The 18,741-nt window shown below is 37.8% G+C and overlaps 1 protein-coding gene across 2 annotated transcripts in view; it reads right to left on the bottom strand.

The window, feature by feature from the left end:
- The window catches only part of RABGAP1L (RAB GTPase activating protein 1 like), a 223,137-nt gene that overhangs the window by 181,644 nt on the left and 22,752 nt on the right, over positions 1-18,741 (bottom strand). For both annotated transcript variants that reach the window (XM_041478883.1, XM_041478884.1), the window contains exons 5-11: positions 17,502-17,676; positions 16,568-16,728; positions 15,999-16,109; positions 12,261-12,327; positions 10,894-10,996; positions 9,813-9,979; positions 5,893-6,037 (exon numbers count right to left, since the gene is read on the bottom strand). In XM_041478883.1, coding sequence (XP_041334817.1) covers positions 5,893-6,037; positions 9,813-9,979; positions 10,894-10,996; positions 12,261-12,327; positions 15,999-16,109; positions 16,568-16,728; positions 17,502-17,676 — 929 coding nt within the window. The remainder of the gene's footprint in view (positions 1-5,892; positions 6,038-9,812; positions 9,980-10,893; positions 10,997-12,260; positions 12,328-15,998; positions 16,110-16,567; positions 16,729-17,501; positions 17,677-18,741) is intronic.

The following is an 18,741-nucleotide window of genomic DNA, read 5'->3' as shown; positions in this document are numbered from 1 at the left end:
TATGCCCTACCTTTAAAACACTTTGTTCTATGTCATATACTTTCAACACAGACTCTGCATCACTGTCATATGAAATGAGAATTATTTTTAAATGTCCTAAAAATAAACCTTAACTGGGCATCCATGAGATGTTCCTCCCCTCGTGTATTGCACAAAAAATTGAGGAACCATGACATCTCTAAATTTGATGTACAAATGCTTGAAGCTGAATAAAAGAAAGTGCAGAAGAATTATTGCTTCAATTCAGTAGTTTTGCTCCCACACAGATGACAAAGCCAACTAAATACTGCACAGTGGAGGTAGTCTTGTAAACACAAACATGTTCCACACGTACTGTGTTGTCTGATCCCTGACATCTCAGAGAACAGGCAAGGAAATAAAATTGGAGGTGTTGTCACAACTCTAGGGCAATGCATTAGTAATTTATGAATTTGTAGATTAGAATCTACTCCCATCTTGGATATAATCAATGACAAAAAAGAAGTATCAGTGTTAGAAACACTCAGAAGTTATGTACTGCCTGGCATTTAAGGCAGTACACCAGGAACTTAGATTAGACAGCACTTACACTCACAAAATAGCAGAAAGCTAATGACCAATACTAAAAAAGAGAAGAACCTCACACTGAGCTGGGGAACTGTTGGTTGAAACCAGTCTTTTTAATAATCTTTATACAAAAGTGGTTAGTTTTTAAATTATACGAAATGTGCAATTATCTAAGCTGTGGCAGCTTGAGGCCACCCAAAACTGATGACTGAAAAACCTGAGAAGATCCTTCAGCAATAGGAAGTTTGAATTCCTAATAAGCCAGCAGGATTGCAAATCCTTTTTCAAACTGATTACAGACAGACAAGGAAAGACAACCACTAATAAATAAAGCATCCAAATTATTCAAAATAATCTGCAATTGCTTCCAGACAAGATGAAAACACCAATTTATGCTCATTTTGTGTCTATTTTGTACCACAATCTGAAGAGATTTTATGAAAGTTATAAAAAACTAAAAAGCCTGAAATCCAAGAAACAGAATTCACTATGATCCCACAGAATTGAAACCTACCTTTATTTGAAAATATCTCTTTATCATTCTGCAAAAATAAAACAAAGGCATCAACAGATTTTCCTGGAGCATTCATGAACCACCAGGCCAGAACTAGGGAATTATTTTTTGCCTTGAACCTCACAAAGGAAGTGTGAGGAACAGATTTTACCAAAGAAAACATCCCTACCCACAGTGTTCCCCCACACACTGTGCATGAGTGTTGAGTGGACACTGAGGAAGAAGAGAGGGATAAAAGAGATCAGGTAAGTCACACTCCTTGGGTGTGTTCCACTTCCTGGAAAAAAAAACCTTAAAAATCTCCAATTTTCCTTTTAATTTATAACCTTGCAATTACATTTAATACCTCTGTAACCAACAGAAGTGCTTCAAGTTCAAAATATTTCAAATACTCACCTTGTAACACAAAGGCCATACTTGCATGAACAAATCTAAATACAACTCTGTCAACTGCCACCCTATTGAAAGTAGCAAGTCCTCTGCAATCTGTATTTTTATGTTTATTAAGGAAAGTAGCACATGATCACATTCCTCCTGGCAGCACAATAACAGCTGCAGAAGTCAACTGAGTGCATTTATTTCATGATTTTTAATAACACAAATGAACTTGTAAGGTGTGAAAATAATCCATTTTGGATTATTTTACAGACAGTAGAGTCCATAAAATGACATCACGCTTGTCAGGAATATTTTCTTTTCATTTGGATGCTATTCTTAGTAGTGTCACTATTTTAAAACTCTTCCCTTGTGGAACTGCAGAAAGGGTTCTTGTCTGGAGGTAGCTACTGGCCAAATGGCCTCATGAATTCAGGATTTGTGACATATTAGTTCATTTTAATGGAGATAGCAAAAAGACTCCAAGACAGATTTAATTGATCTTCTTTAGGAACCACCAACTTTACTCTGTGTTGGATTAATATAACAAACAGTTCCTGTGAAGTACACAAAGCTATTTTTAATTTGGATTAAAATGCAGAGTTGACTATTTCAACACTAGTCATGTAATTTTTCTCACACAATCACCCTCGTTTGTTCACATCATAACCCCTGTTTTATCACTAAATACTCAGTAGTTCTATTCACTCCTAAAACATCACCTCCTCTACTCCTTTGCCTTCCTGAGTACTGAAAAGAGCTTCTACCCTCCCACAACACCTGACACACATTTTGACTTCCTCTGGCTGATCATCTCTGATCGTTTAGCATTGCCCAACTCTCCCCTCCTGTACATACCTTTTTGTGTGACCAGCAGAACACCTCCAGAGTTTTCTGAAACTTTCAGGGTCCCTTGTTCTTTTACGTCTATTTTCAATGTCAAATCCTACCATCTCCACACTGAACTTCCACATCCCTCAAGTTCATTTTTCTATTGTCTCTCTCTTGTTGTTAGTGTTCAGATGGCTAACGGGATCAGGAAGATACAAGTTTTACTTCCTTCAGTTTTTTATTTTTTTCTCTTGGCAAACAAACCACAAATGGAAACAGTTATTCCTGGAAGTCATTTGAGAGTGTTCCAGAAGCACCCCACAGCTCATGTTTAGAAGCTTGTTCTTGGTAGACAAGTCATCTTTTACCTGAATTACCTTTTACCTGTTTCAGGATATCTGTTAAACATTCTGTGCTTACTCTGCAGCCAACTCACAGATGGGAACAAGAGCTCCTAACCAGACACCTGGGACCACAGAAAGCTTCACCAAAAGTATCTTCAACTCAGTAGCAATCAGCTTAAAGAATATTTTCTGGTTTTGAAGACAACTGCTCCTGCTTACAGTCATCCTTAACCTTCCAAATTTATCCTGACTCCAGAAGAAACTCAGATGGAGTTATCTAGTGTTCTTCTGAAATGTTACATATCATTAAAAAAATCTAATAATTCAAATATTAGAACCAAAGGTAGGTCACCATTCTACACACAGTCTGAGCAAGCACAGCTGCTAAAAGCAGCCAACTTATTCATCCCTTTCTCCCTTTGCTATTTACTCCTGGGACTACATCCTCCTTTAAATGCTTCTGCTGGAAAGCTATTTCCCCCAATCCTTAAGCTCAAAAGTGCAGCCAGCCACTTCATCCTCTGCAGAACAATACTACAATAAAATGCTCTCTGCGCTTTGCTTTTTCCAATACTGCAGTATCCACACCATCAGTTCTGGGCATGCTCTCACCTTCCTTAATGCTCCACAAAGGAGAAAAAGGAATTCAACCAAACGTGCTCTGCACCTGCTTACAAGGTTCTACTTAAGGTAAACAGTGAACTTTTCTGCATATTAATAAAAGCTGATACTTAAATCCACTTTATTTGAAACCTTTCCAGAAATGGTAAGAATTTCCTCATTATACATTTGAATATTTAAAAAAATATATTTAGAGTTTAATAGAAAGCTTTTTATTAAGGAGTGCACTTCACATTTTAGGTTTTGACAAGAGATTACTAAAATTATTTTTAAATTTTCACCTCCAAAGCAAGGGACCATAAGTGACTGGATTACCAGAAATATCTAGTACAATATTAGTAATTAAAAAACAAAAGTGAGGTTGACCTGAATTATCTCTAAGTAACAACTGCACAATCTTAGCAAAGGTCTTAATCTTTTTATATAGCTGGTCACATGAAAAATCAATCTAAAATGAGAAAAAATATTAAAAGGCAAGAATGCTATTTAGAGAGTGTATGATCTCCATTTTCTACAAGCAACTGTTAAAAGATAGTAGGCCTAACTTTAGTACAGTGATTATTTAAAATCATTATTGGCAGGTACTATGTTTGGCCTTTCATTAAAACGAAAATAAAAGAATATTGGAAAATGCCTTCTTTTTTATGACCATCTTTATTCATATACTCATGGCACAAGACATCCCAATGAGCTGTGTGCATGCAGAGTACAAAGGAATCAGATACAGTGCATTCTTATACAAGAAAAATGCAATGTATATTATAAATGAAAAATGCTTTTGAAATCAATTAAAGAATATTCTGTGGGCATATAAGGAAAAAGCAAAAAAATTAAAAAATGGAGAAAAGTAAAAAGAACCTCTATAGCTATAGGTAGATATCACACTTAATATTAAAAAAGAAAAAGCCTTCTTCCAAGGCCAAGACAAGACACTGTAAACTCAAGGGGTTTTTTTCCATCATCATAATTAGTACCCTGAAAAGAAAAAAAAAAGGAATGAAGAGATTTATTTATAAAAACTGCAAATGACTCATTGAACCTGCATATCCTCCAGGATAAAGAACTTCTCGGTACAGAACTCTAAATGTGGTTTCCATGAGAACAGAGGCACATCATATTTTTAATGTCTTCTCTGAGGAAGTAAACTACATTTAAAATATGGAAACTAGCGTTAGGGAGCTAAACCAAAGTTAAACTTAGTTTCATACTCCAGTGGAATACTTGCTCTCTGTAATAAGATAAATCCATTCTGTAATAGTACCAAGAGGACAATATCCATGTTATTCCTAATTGTGCCACATTCACCACATTCTGGAACAGTTGCATTCTTTCCAATAACTGCCATATTGGAAAAAAAAATCATTTCTTTGAACTCTACCCTATCAAACAAGTCTCAGAAATCAATTGGCTCTACAACTCTCACATCCAGCAAGGAAAAGAACACCAACAGCTGAATTACGCTACACTGATGCACAAGTTCCAAAGGCCAAATCTGAACTAATTCTTACTATGAAGAGCAAAGCAATCCCAAACACCAATGAAACAGAAGAAACCCTTCTGAGAAAATTTTTACTATTCAGAAGTGGTACTAGATGCAAAGCGGGGATTGACACTGATGACCTGTGCCTATTCCCCTCCCTTTCAGGATCAGATCAAAGTTCAAGGAGCACCTGACTGGGGCTTTTTGCAAGCTTGGTGTCACCTGGGATATGTGGAGGCATTTGGCTTGTGAGAATAACCACGCCTGCCTGCTCCAGCCTCTGTTAATCCCAGGCTTCTGACTCATACTGCACAAGCTAAAACCCAACACTTACCAATAAAAAAGAATCAGGGAAGAATTTTTCCACAGTAGCTACAGTATTGACAGAACACTGCCAGAGATCTGAAGAATAGCTCAGTAAAACAATCACAATTCCTGGTAGGTCAGACATGTAGATCAAAAATGGCACAGGGAGAGCCTTTTCTGAATGCTATGGGCTAACCCTCAGAGCACACAGAGGCAACAGTAGGCCAAAGGTGTTCAAACAGATAAAAACAAAACAAAAAATTCCACCCACCAGGAGGAAAAAAACCCCAGACCACCAGTGGGGAATACTCTGAGGTATGTAAGCTTTGGAAGAGGCAGGCAAATACACTGGGTCCATGAACTCCAGCAACTCCCAACTGAACCAGGAGATATTTTAATAAACCCCAGATAGAAGTGAGGGAAACTAAATCACATGTTAAGCAGACTGTTAGGGGATGAGGAAATTCCCCATGTGAGTCTGTCTGGGATTTTTTTTTGTTTTCTTTAAAAACAGGCATTTAAAACCTGCCATTTCAAAGCCTAATTTCATGCTGTCCTCTTTAGCAGCACAGCACATTCAAGGCAAATGACTTCTGACCAGAAGAAAATACCTTTGCAAAGCATTTTCTAACCTGCTGGCAGAGCACAGGTGCCTCAGCAAGGCATTTGGAAGCACACAAAGATGGACACACATCTGCTGCTGCTGCTACTGAAGACATCCAAACCATGGCTTGGCAAAAATACTATTACTCCTAATAGAAAAATATTGGTGATCTTTTTGTCCAAAGCAGTTGTATTAAGAATTGAGTAAATTAACAGCAGAAATATAATAGTATACTATCCGTGGAAACTGTTAAGCGCTGATTTATCCTTACCTTCTTCTGCCTCATCCTCCTGGGATGACATAGGCCCTCCTCCACTTGTTGGGGTGACTAATTCTTCCTCTCTGGCAGATTCTCTTTGCAGGCTGACAACTTCATAAATTGCATCTCCAGCACTCGTATGGCTTTTTCCTTCAGACTAAATGAAAATATGGGTATGTATTAGGTTGAAAAATAAGGCTATCAAAGGCTAAACAATAGTTTGGTCAGACTGCCTCAGATTTCTTTGCCTTGGCAAAAATAGATGGCAGTATCTGACAGTTCTGTTTCTCTCAGTTTTACAGGTAGAAAACATAAATAAAACTGCATTATTTTCAAAGCTGCCTCTTAACAGCCATTTTCAGTCTTGTTCAGAACAATGACAAAAAAACTTTCCAATTTAAACAGCTATAATGAGATTAAGTCAAAGAGAAATCTCAGCTAAAGAAAAGATGAGAGAACAAAGAGGAAAAATATTGGAGTAAGTAAAACAGGTGGAGAATGCCTGAGGGTGGAAAAATATAATAATGGTAGGAGTTTTTTCGTAGGTAAAGACAAGACTACACAAGAAACAAAACCTTTCCCTTTTGAAAAGCCTTAGTCCTTTTTAGTCCTTTACTCACTAAAACCCAGGAAAATGTATCTTTCCTCAGCAGAACACAATTTAAAATACACTCCTTCCAATGAGAAATGTAATGGAACCCCATGGCAAGGGGTCAGGAACTAGATGATCTTGAAGGTCCCTGTGAACCCACACCACCCCATGATTCTATGGCTTTCTTATGGAAAAGAAGTCCATTAACTGTAGCAGTTAACTACAGTTTAAGCAGTTACAAGTTTTAAAATACAAAGAGTATTAGTTTTTCCTTTGAGTTACAGTTATGAATTATTTTTCAGTGACATGCAGTGATTACTATATTTTTAGAGAATTGTATGTAACTGCAAACTAATGATGGTATTAAATGAAGCAGCCCAAAATGTTGTGCTATTCTTTATGTTTATCTTGTCTATTCAGTTAAAACAAGGTAATTTTCAGAACATACTAAAATCATCAAATTAACCACAGAAAAATACAGTTTCAGTTAGAGTACCCTCAACTTGTTTGGAAAACAAATATGATAAAGTTGAAAGGCTCCACAATACCTGCAATGGAGATATACACAAACTGCTGACCAGCACCTGCAATTTCAACCAGCTGGTGAAGTTATGCAGATAAGCAGCTTAAACAGGGACTTTTTGGACTGACACAGTGTAAGTTATTTTATAGTGAGAAACCTTTCCTCATTTACTTCAGATTAATAATTGAGACCCACTTCCCTTAAAGCAGATGCTCCAATTATCAGCCAGTTTTGCTGACTGAATTTCTCATTAAGTCGGTTTAATCAATTTTGGGGTGTAGGCATGAATAGCCTGCATTTTGTATAAATTAAGCAGGATAACTTTAGAGCCGTTATCCCTGTTTTATTCTCACATAACACCACTACTGGGTAATTGCACAGTACTTGGTGAAATCAATCAAGTATTGATAGCACTAATGTTATTAAGCATGGGTATCTATAGCTTTTATTTTTGAGAGAGTAAGGCATGAGATACTGTGGGTTTTGCTAGATGTTAAAATTACTAAAAGTCTTCAGCTCCTTGCACATGTTCTGGTTAACTGCAAGACCTACCTGTGTAAAATTTAAAACATTTGATTATTGGTTTTCTCTGAAGCGCGAACCCACCACTACAAGGAACATGTTCTAACAATGAAAATGTGCACAAGCAATACAATAAGACAGCTAGAAAGAACAATCCTAAATGACTAAATGACATTAACTTGCATTTCTGTCAGCTTTTAGCATTCTTTATACCTGAGCACACCTTACCCATCTCAGTTCAGACTATTAAATGTGCCTGAATCCTTCCTCAGAAGGGTTATGATTTTTCTACAATCTACTTAATGCTCAACTGCATTCTCAAGAAGTTCCCAAATGGCTGATCCCACCACCATCTGCAGAGTTATTTCCCAAGGAGTAACAGTGCCCTGAGGTACAGGATCTCTCTAAGGTATTGGCAGGAACAGCTACTGCAATGCAAACTGTCCAACTGAGAACTGGGGAAATAAAGACTTGTATTAGGTCACCCAAACAGATCCTGGCAACCACAATCAGGACCTCATCTTGCAGAAGGATCACTAGGACTAAAAATATTCCTTTTCCAAAGATCTGCACAACAGACTCTGAATTTTGCAGCAGGAAGAAATGCACGTGTTTCTTCAGGGAAGAAAGGCATGTGTATGTTTGTCACATTATAAGGGGTGAGAAAAAGAAAGCATCCCTATTACTCAATTAAAAATTGTACAGTTGCAAGTGATTTAAAAGGCAAGCTGAACTGATAAGCATCAAACAGCTGAGAGTAGAACACATTCAAATGTATTTTCTTTGATGTCAAAATGCAGATATTCTTATTTGCATGTAACAGCCAGCTTTCTCAGATTTCCTTAAATTACAAGTTGCTATGCTAATCTCTAGAAGAAATACAGAAACAACATTGCTTGAGATCTATTTACTCCCTAAGTGTTAAACACAGCAGCAGTTTTGCCATGTAACATCAACACAGCTTGGTTTTTTCAGACCTATTGCTGTGCCCCATAAAAAGATGGTAACTCAAATAGTCCCATTATGCTTAGTAAAATTAAATCACTGCTCTTTGGTTCCATTAGACAAAGACCATGCACCACTGTTCCGATGCCCACAGTACAACTGGCCTCTGCTCTTCACTTTTGGAGCCAATACCAAGACTTTGGATGATCTGTCTTTGGAGAAAGCAGGTGAGCAGTGGTTGCAGGAGGATGCAGCTGCACATCATTCTACAGTGAATGGGCAGATGTGGCCCTTGTATGCACCTCAGCCAATGCCAAAATCAGAAGGGACTTGAGCTCCAATCATAACAGCCTCACTCTCTTACACCTCAGCATCAGGTTCCTTTGTCTTTAACAAGCCAAATTCTTACAGCCATCTGCCCTCATATTGTAAATGCCAGCAGCCCTTTGATTTTACAATGAACAATTATAGAGCCATTTCCCAATTCTACCAGTCAAGTGGACTTGCTTTAGCTGTCTTGCTTTAGAGATGGTAGAGAATTAAAGAGAATTCAATAGGCAGGTTCAAAATAGTTTAAGTCCACAAAACCAATGGCTTACAACTCATTACAATTGTTTACAAAGTGTGCTGGGTTAGAGCTATTTCCTTCACAGTGGCTGCTTTGGGCTTCTGCTGGAAACACCTTGACAATACAGGGGAGTTTCAGCTCTGCCCAGCAGCTGCTGACACAGAGTCAGGGCCTTTGCTGCTCTTCATGCCACCGCAGCAGCAAAAGGGCTTGAGGTGCACACAAAGCTGGGAGGGGACACAGCCAGGACAGCTGACCCCAGCTGACCCAAGGGATCCTCCAGACCATATGGCATCACACCTGGCATGCAAAATGAGAGAAAGCAGGAAGAAGGGGGGGATGTTTGGAATGACAGCATCTGTCTTCCCAAGCCAGTGTTACACTGTTTCCCAGGGGATGGCTGAGCACCTGCATGCCCAAGGCAAGTGGTGAATGAATTCCCTGTTTTGCTTCGCTTGAGCACATAGCTTTTGCTTTCCCTACTGAACTGTCTCCATCTCAACCCACAAGTTTTCTCACTTCTACTCTGCTGATTCTCTCCTCCATCCCACCATGGGGGAGTGAGCGAGTGGTTGTGTGGGCCTTATTTGCTGGCTGGGGTTAAACCATGACACAAAGGCACAAACTATACACATGCTACTTAATCCTTATGCATTAGAGCATCCCTGAAATAAACAGTTAAAAGGAACAAGCTGCTAAGGAGCAGGTGCCATACTAACTTTTATAAAGGCCAAAAGGACATATGAGACAAATGTTCTAAATAAAAAAACCAAAGGTATTACCTGTTTTAGCTTCATATAGAAAGTTTCTGTGAAGGTTTTCCTGCTGAAGTACCAGAAGCGTTCATTGGCAGGATACACACGCACCACGGTCTCCAGCAGAAACCTGACTGGCTCCACCACTTCAGTAACAACCATGTCCACAGCCACAGTCATGAACACACGCTTATCTGAAACACAAACACGAGAAAAACTAGTCACAGCTCAAATTTATAAACTGCTGTTCCAATTGAAAATCCTGTTTCATTAATGATTCTATTGCACATCTTTTATTTGTCTGAGTTCTACGCCCTCCATGCCTCTTGCACAGAATGAAAGTGTGCATTAACCACGTGATAACTTCAAAAACAAAGATATTATGTCCTTGTTTTAAAGCCAGGGGCAAGACATCACGCAAAGAAAACACCAGTAAAGTACACAAACCCCATCAAACAAAAGGAGCATGCAGAGGATAAGGGCACGCTGCGAAGTGTAAGGAGTTCTGTTACATGCCACTAGAAATAATGTGGTGTGAAAATCCATCAGCAGGAACAGTGACACTGGCTGCAGGTATTTGGATATGCCTTCAAGATTGGGTTCTGCCTCAGGACAGGAAACAAACTCCAGATTTATAGTCCTAATTTTTTAATCCCATCAGAGAATGTAAGTTCCAGCAATAAAACTCTGCTACATAATCAAGCACTTGAAAGCATCATTGTCAGCTGCCCCAAGTTGCAGGGGATGAAATTTGTAATCAGCTCACAACTAGAAAGAGGAGAACCCCAATGCCTGCTATTCATACTGCTTCGCTGAGTACAACAATTTGCAAATGCTTAGAACAAAAAATTCCAACAACCAGGGACAGGCACATCAGCCCTAAACACTAATGTAACATCTCCAAATCAGCACCACACTGTTCTATGAACAGTTATTCACAACTCTGTGTTGGGCATGTTTATACAGAAAATTCCTAGCAATGGACTCTTTGGAACATAATGTTTCATGGGGTGAAATGTTTCATAGGCACGCACCGTGATTACCAAGAGAAAGTGCATACACCAAACCCCTGCTGGGTAAAACAAACATACAGATTAGGTACCACTACCTTTTGGAGTTTCCTCATTAAGTACTAGAAACATGGGTGCATTAGGATTCCACATTCCAGTAATGACATAAGCCTTCCCATCAGAGCTCTTTCCCATGGATTCCTAAAAATAAAATCACACAGGATTGTATTACAGTCATGGTTTCAGATCAAAGGGAGGGGCATGGGGATGAGAAACGGTTTTATGAACCTTAAAGAAAATGAATTAATGGAATTCATAGTATGAGCCAAGTACATGCTTCCTGAAATTCTCAGGAACAGTCCCTATGGATCACAGAGGCCTGTTTGGTAGCCTCTGTAGATAAAACGAGACTGGCATTCCCCCTCTGCAATTCAGTTAGAGAAATAAGAGTGACTGAGTTCTCCAGATTTAAATATGGAGAAAGGAGGATGAAAGGAACTCACAAATGTCTGTTTCTGTGCTACAGTCAAGAAACAAACTAACAGTTCATTGCAGCAGTTAAATGGACCTGGAATGTGAATGTAAACAGAATTCAAGGTGGAGTAAGGACAGGAATTCAAATATAATAAAATGGTGTTGTACAGATTTATAGGAACAACAATGCTCAAACTCATTATAATTTACTCAGTTTTATAATCAAAAAATAAAAAGGGAAAATCTGAGCTGATCTCAGCAAATAAAATCAGGAAAAAAATGAGCTGAAAAATACAATCAGGCCAATAAATGAGTCTGAGAACTAAAGACAACTAAATACTGATAAACAGAACCAGCAGCATGAGCACAGAAATGAACTAGGCAAAACTGGGACAACTGCAAAACCACAAAAGGTCTGATGGGTTTAACTCTCCCAAATTTGCCTTAAACCAGGACACTCTAGCACTTCATAACTTGAAAATGGCTGTATTATCCACAGAGAGAAAGTAAATTCGTATTATCACAGAAAGGATCACATTGTTTTGCAGTTCTTTCAGACACAACTCTAAGAAATAGAATATTGTAAAAGACAAGTGAATATTTCAAATCTGGGCAAGAATTTAAAATCAAATTAAGGAAACAAAGTTTTCAGCTCCTTGGAAAAATAAGAGCACTGCTCTGGCACCCAAATATTAAAACAATTATTTGCTCTACATTTTTAGGGAACATGCTTAACATAACACAGAAAGCTCAGTTATTTGTAACAACCTAATCTTTGTTTCATTAATTGAATAAAAGTCAGATGCCACAGGTTTTGACAAGAATTGAAATTATTTGTCCATCTCATGATTGTAGATATCAAATCCCAGGATTTAAGAAACAAACAAAGCAAAAAAGATATTAAAAGCTCATTTTGCTGCAGTTTTTTGGTTTGTTTTTTTTTTCCAAATGCCCTTATCTTATTTAACAGGTTATTAGGGCTAAGTATTACCATGTCTAGTAAATGCATGTCACTGTTCTTCACATTTCGTCCAGGGCTTAGCAACATCCCAAAGCACCTGTGAAGTTTATTTAAAACAAAACAAAAAGGAAAAGAAGGACATCTATTAGCTTTTCACAATACAAGAATCTTTGCTTGAACATAATGGACAGCCACCTACTGCTTCTAATTTTAAGAGTACCTTTCAGAGAATTGTTTTTTATTGTTATGGCAACGCTCAGGAAACAACACAATACATGTTACAGAAAAGACAATGAAATTATTTTCCAGAATGAAGATGGCAGAAACTAGCATCTGGCCTGTGAAAACTCAACTATTCCTAAAGACCATTTATAATAATGAGTTCGAAGATACCAACAATTCCTATACATTAGTGATAGAGACTGGCAGGAAAAAAAAAAATCACTCTTCTCCCCAGTTCATTTTAAAAATTGTTCCCATGCAATCATAGGAAAAAATACAAATTCATTCATTCTACCATTCATAATAGCACTGATGCAAAAAATCATATAGCATCATGGACCCTTAAACCAAGAAATAACAATTTGCTGAATTTTAAGATTTCATTCTTCATTTTTTAAAATCTGAATTTGTGTGATATATAGGGCCTTGAAGTCCTGTCCAATCAATTTACAAGAAAACGCTCTTGATATTTTTAAGAGAAAAAAAACCCCAACAAAATAACCAACCCAAGAACTTCCTCAGACATTCAGATTTTCAAACTTCCTGACTACCGAAGGCACAAATCCAGGTCTGAGGTTTCTGCAAATCATCTGTATCCTTCTCCCCTTTGAACATACTCCATTATGAATAAAAACACCAAACAGAATTATGTATGTGCAACAATCAGCGAGCTGTCTTGCACGGGTTCTTGAAAAACCTTGGATCTCAAATGAAAACAGAAAAAAAATTGAAAGTAATTGCTATTTGAAATACTATGGAAAATTGGGGTTGTAATTCAGTTGGTTTTGCTGGAAGAATTTTTCTTCTGTTTGGTTCTCTGATAATCAAACTGCTTTTTCTCACTGACTTTTAGAAATAAGTAATATGCTAAACAATACTGCTTGGACATATGAACACCAGCAATTAAAATTTTAATAATACTATTAACTGTAAAAGTCTCAAAATATGCAATCACTACCCCACCTAGCTTTCTCCTATTACATTATATGTCTTTTGTTTTTCATCTCATTACACTTAACATCCACAACAGTATTTTCCATAATCTTTCACTACTAGAAACATAAAAATCTAAGTGGTAAATAAAGCAGTAGACAACTATTTTGATTTATCTATATCCATAATGCAGTGCCATGTAAAGCACCCAAGGCAGCTCAGATCCAGGATTTGGATTTAGCCACACAAACCAGATTCCCTGAGAGACTAATTCAACTGGGCAGAATCTAACAGCACACCTACTACTTCTTGTTCCTGAGGCAGAAACAGCTCAGAGAGAGCTACAACTGATAGCAGTAGGGGGATCACCAGCTCAGCTGCCACAGAGAAATGCAAGGCCAAGATGCAGAAGCAGGTCAAATATTTGTGCCTTTCAAAGACAAGAGCTCCCAATGCTGCTCCTGCTGTGCATCACTCAGATGTACACAAGTTCTGATGCATGACAGCCAAAATTTTTGGGAAGTATGCTTCCAATAGAATGGGAGTCAGGAACAAGTAACCCCTGCCTCCCACAGAAGCACACTTATGATGCCTAGCAGCATCCTGCTGCAAGAAGAGTCAGGGCTTCTCTTCCCTCTTATTTCAAAGAGCAAAATCAGTTCAAACCAGGTCAGGACCCTCACTTGCACAAGATGGATTTTACAGAAACAGTTTGTCAACACATTCAGCCTCTAACATCAAGGGGCTCAACCACACACCCAGGATTTAAAATGACCTGCACAGGTTGTGGGCCTCAGTCCCACTTCAGAGTTGCTGGATTTCTGCACTTAAAGGTGGCTACTGAGCAGCTCTGTGCAACTGCACATACTCCACTACTACTAGACCAGAAGAAAAAAAACAAAAGAACTGTAATCGTTATTCACTAATGTATATTTTCATTTATAAAAATACAAATGCTACCATGGATAAGGCTGTATTAAGTTAACATACACTGTGACAGGACAAGGTGAATAGCTTCACATTGTCAGAGGGCAGGATTACATGAGACATTAGGAATAAATTCTTCCCTGTGAGGGTGGTGAGGCCCTGCCACAGGCTGCCCAGAGAAGCTGTGCTTACTCCAAACCTGGAAGTGTTCAGAGCCAGGCTGGACAGGGCTTGAAGCAATCTGGTCTAATGGAAGGTATCCCTGCCCATGACAGAGCAGGGTGGGCTTTAAGGTCCCTTCCAACCCAAATAATTCTGGTATTCTGTGACCCTGAAGAGTTTCCACTACTAATGAGAAACCAACCAATATTTTGTAATGCAGTTCTAAGGATAGCAGCCCAGACTTTAACCTAAGGTATACCTACATAACTCAGGATTCACTCTCATGCATGACTGGTAGCAAAACATACCTAAACATCATTGTACTGAGAAGAGTGCCAATCCTTCCATCTCTGAGAATGAAAGGCTATTTCACTCTTAAAAACAGCTTCCTTAAAGGTCCTGACCATTACCCAGAATTTTCTTCCTGAATCCTACAAACAACTGAGACCTGACATTCCCCATAGTGGGACTGAAGCTATGTAGTGCCACACATGACTCAGAAATGAACACCATCTCTTCAGCTGCTTTGATCCAAATAAAAACTGGCAAAACCCAGGTCAAACAGGGCACAAGAGCAGGAAGGGCCAAAGCAATTCATGAGTGTAACTTTCTGCACCACCCTGACTCAATCCCAGGCTCTGTCTGAACATCAGGAGGGAGCACTTTCTCTCAGCAGCAACCAAGTCTGATCTCCTGAAACCATGACAAAAGATTTTTAAAATCTTTAGACCAGGGACCAAATTTTTTCAGAAATATTTTTTTGCATTGTAACTTCCACTTTAAAGTACTTTTGAAGGCACATTAAATTGCTCAGAAGTTAAGTCTGATGTAACCCACATTCATCTTTCATCAGTTTTGAATTTTAATCTTACCAGGGGTAAGCACATAAAATGATTTACAAGCCTGTATATGTCATTCCAATTAAATAACCTGTACATAGAAAAGCTTGTGGTGATAAAAATAACATCTCCAATTCAATATTCTAAACATCATCAAAATAAAAACTAATTAAAAGAAATTTTTACATTGGGGAGAAAAGCAATAATCAAATGCTATTCATAAATGCCTCATTAACTGAATCCTGAAGGCAAAACTGTTTAAATTAAAATTATACTGAAAATAGTTGGGTTTTTTTAAGAAAATGAGTAGCAAAGGCCTAATTTTACAACACAAACACAATGATAAAAAATTCTACTGTATATTCCTTGTCTAAAACTTTAGTTTCCATTCTGAAGCAAAAGCTTGAAACCAAGTCAAGAGATCAGTCAGGTTTTGGGAGGGTTGGGGGACAGGTTTTCTTGATTCTCCTGTTCTCCTGAATTTCCTTTTCCCTAGAACTGAATTCTCCCACTGTTACTCTTTTGCTAAGATTGCCATCTGGTGGCATTAATTCTGTTGTGCAATCATACTGTGTGTTATTGGTACATTTTTTTCCATCACACAACTTGCCAAGTCAGAGAAAACTACATTAAATACCATTGTTTCAATAATCTAACCTTCATAATTTTTGTAAGATTTTTTTACCTTTCAATGGCCAGTTCTTTGTTTGAAAGTTGCTGAACTGTGATCACCACCTTCTTCTCAATTCCCTGTTTAAGCTTGAAGTACAATTTATCTCTATCCTTTGGCACAGGGCTAAAAGAAAATAAACATCCTTCAGCAGATATAGTACATGAATTGTTCAATACAGGAAAGAGTTTATGCTTTCTAAATTTCAAATTAATTCAAAATTCATTAGATTAAAAAAAATAAAATCAAAAGAAACCACTAGACTGTATTTACTCAAGAACCTTAGTTTGATTGAAGTTTTTAAAAGACTTCTTACTATTTTTTCCATTTGGAAAGGAATCCATTGAGCATCCCTAAAAGAAACGATGCAGTGACAAGAAATTCACTTGAAGAAGTTATCCTGAATTTTTAACTTTTTACAGTAAAGAGAACTAACATCTAAAGAGCAGCTTCCTATTTACAGCATGTCTGCTCATGAAAAGAGGTCAAATGAATTTTGTTGCAACATAGTAGCTGTGCATGTGGAAAGTAGCTGTGGGCTTTTTCCAAAGAGATTTCTGCTTTTCCCTTTCCATTCTGATTACCAAAAATTTCCTTTTCCATCATCTTCCTTGACTTCTAAGGAGACACTGAAAGTATACACATCACTGTCTGGTGTGGGAAGAACAAAGTCCTTCACGTGATCAGATGCTTGTTTGGAAGAACGCTTGAATGCCGTGGAGAAACTATACAAAATTCGGCTGACCTGCAGAAAAGCAAAATAATGAATATTTTATTCAAAAATAACGGTGTTTTGAATGAGGCATTGTGATGTTTTTGAAGGTCAAAAATCACTTGCCTCTTATACTGAACACAAATCATGCCTCATGTACCATAAAGCACTCAACATCACGTGTTTAGTAACCAAGCCATTTCAGTAACAACATCTCCTATTTCCATTCCTGATATGTTCCCTGCTCATGTCATGCTCAGTGAGTTAATATAAATTAGATTAGAGATTAGGAATGCAGCTCATTAGAGGACCTGCATAACATAGTTCTGAAGTTGTGTTTTTAACAACACAACATAGGGCTTGCTCTGGCAGATGTCAAAACCCAAGGAGATTTCTCCTTTTTCAGCCTCTTTTTCCACCCTAAAAAGTCCATTTCTCCCAGACTGTCACACAGTTCTTCCTAAAACATCTAGGGGAGAATACTGTAACATGGTTCTTTTTAATTCCAAAGGTATATATTGCAACTTCAGTATGAAACATACCCAAATGAGGCCTGCAAAAGCCCCAAATGAGGCTTTTCAGATCTTTCCATTACAGCGCACTTCAGAATTTTGTTTAAATATTAAAAGCAAAAACTTAAAATCATAATAACATTCATGTATGACTAGCTGCACATTCTGCATAACTCATTCATATGTGCTAACATATTTTTCAAGGCACTATATACCATTTCCACATTGGGAATGACCTCTTCAAACACTGCTTGAATCCTTTTTCCCAGCCAATGCACACCACAGAATACTTACAGCTTCTTTAATCTCACAGGAGAAAACATGGATCTGGAACTCTTCTGTCCCACAGCTGCTCTCAGTAAATGCAAAGCAGTCACTCTCTGAAGTCCCATTTTGCCCCCTCACACAAAACAACACCTTGTAGATGGGAAACGAGGCTATCTCCAAATTGCTCAATTGATTAATTATTCTGGCAAGAAAAGGAACAGGGAAGATCGAAGGAACAAGGTCAGTAAAATAGACAGGCCTACCTAAAAGGCTTTTCTGCAATTAGATAAACAAGGATCTAAACTCCAATTACTGCCAAATTCAGGTAGATGAGATGGGCAGCAGGAACAGAAATGCTATGCTTGTCAAATTTAGGGTGTAAATGTTCCTGGTTGTAACATTGACTTAATTTCTTTTATATGCCATAATACAGACAAATACAGTACCTCTAGATCAGACAGTAAACAATGGCCATTGCTTGTGAAAAACACAAAAGAAGAAATGCAGAAATCACATAAAACCGTAAAAATGTGATTTGTATACAAAGATCAAAGAAAATGCAACACTGAAAAGAAATTTAAATATCTTTTTAAGAAACAGTTAGGAAAAAGAATTCGGAATCAACAGGACTATACAGCTTAGCAAACGTTGCCACATTCAGGTGAATATTTAGCACAGATCTAAGACTTCACCCAAAATTTTAAAATACTCTCAAACACAAAACCCAAAGAATATTTCAGAAACTTAAAAGCAGGAGTGGTGTTTCAGAAGAGACTGTTGGAGAGTGACTTTTAAAGAACAAATGTTCTGTATCTTTTCACTGCTTGTCCATATGTACGTTCATGTCAAGGACCAATAAATATCAGTCACCTAAAATCCCAAGTCTGTAATAATAAAAATATAGGCCTAGTCTAAAGGCAAGAAGAGCCCTGGGAGGATTCAGCACACTGTAATTTTGGTGGGACATAACTGGAACCTCATAGGACAAGTATTCAGACACCAGGTATGAATACACTCCTCAAAGCCAACACTAGTACCACCTAAGCTTTGATGGAATGTGTTATGTCACATGTGGATTCACCTTTCCAGATCTATGCAGGTTCTTTACTGATCTCCTCTGAAATTAAAGATCAAAGAAACCTGCTGTTTCCCTTGGAAAACAAACCTCCTGAATGGCCACACTGAGTACAAAAAATAGGCACAGAACACATCTTGTGTCTGGGTGACTGTTGCCATTGTAGAAGCATACAAATGAAATATTTTTTGA

This window comes from Pyrgilauda ruficollis, unplaced genomic scaffold (assembly GCF_017590135.1).
Source record: "Pyrgilauda ruficollis isolate IOZ18807 unplaced genomic scaffold, ASM1759013v1 scaffold47, whole genome shotgun sequence".
Lineage (NCBI taxonomy): Eukaryota > Metazoa > Chordata > Aves > Passeriformes > Passeridae > Pyrgilauda > Pyrgilauda ruficollis.
Note: the sequence above shows the minus strand (reverse complement) of the source record. Positions and strands in the feature narration are given on the sequence as shown.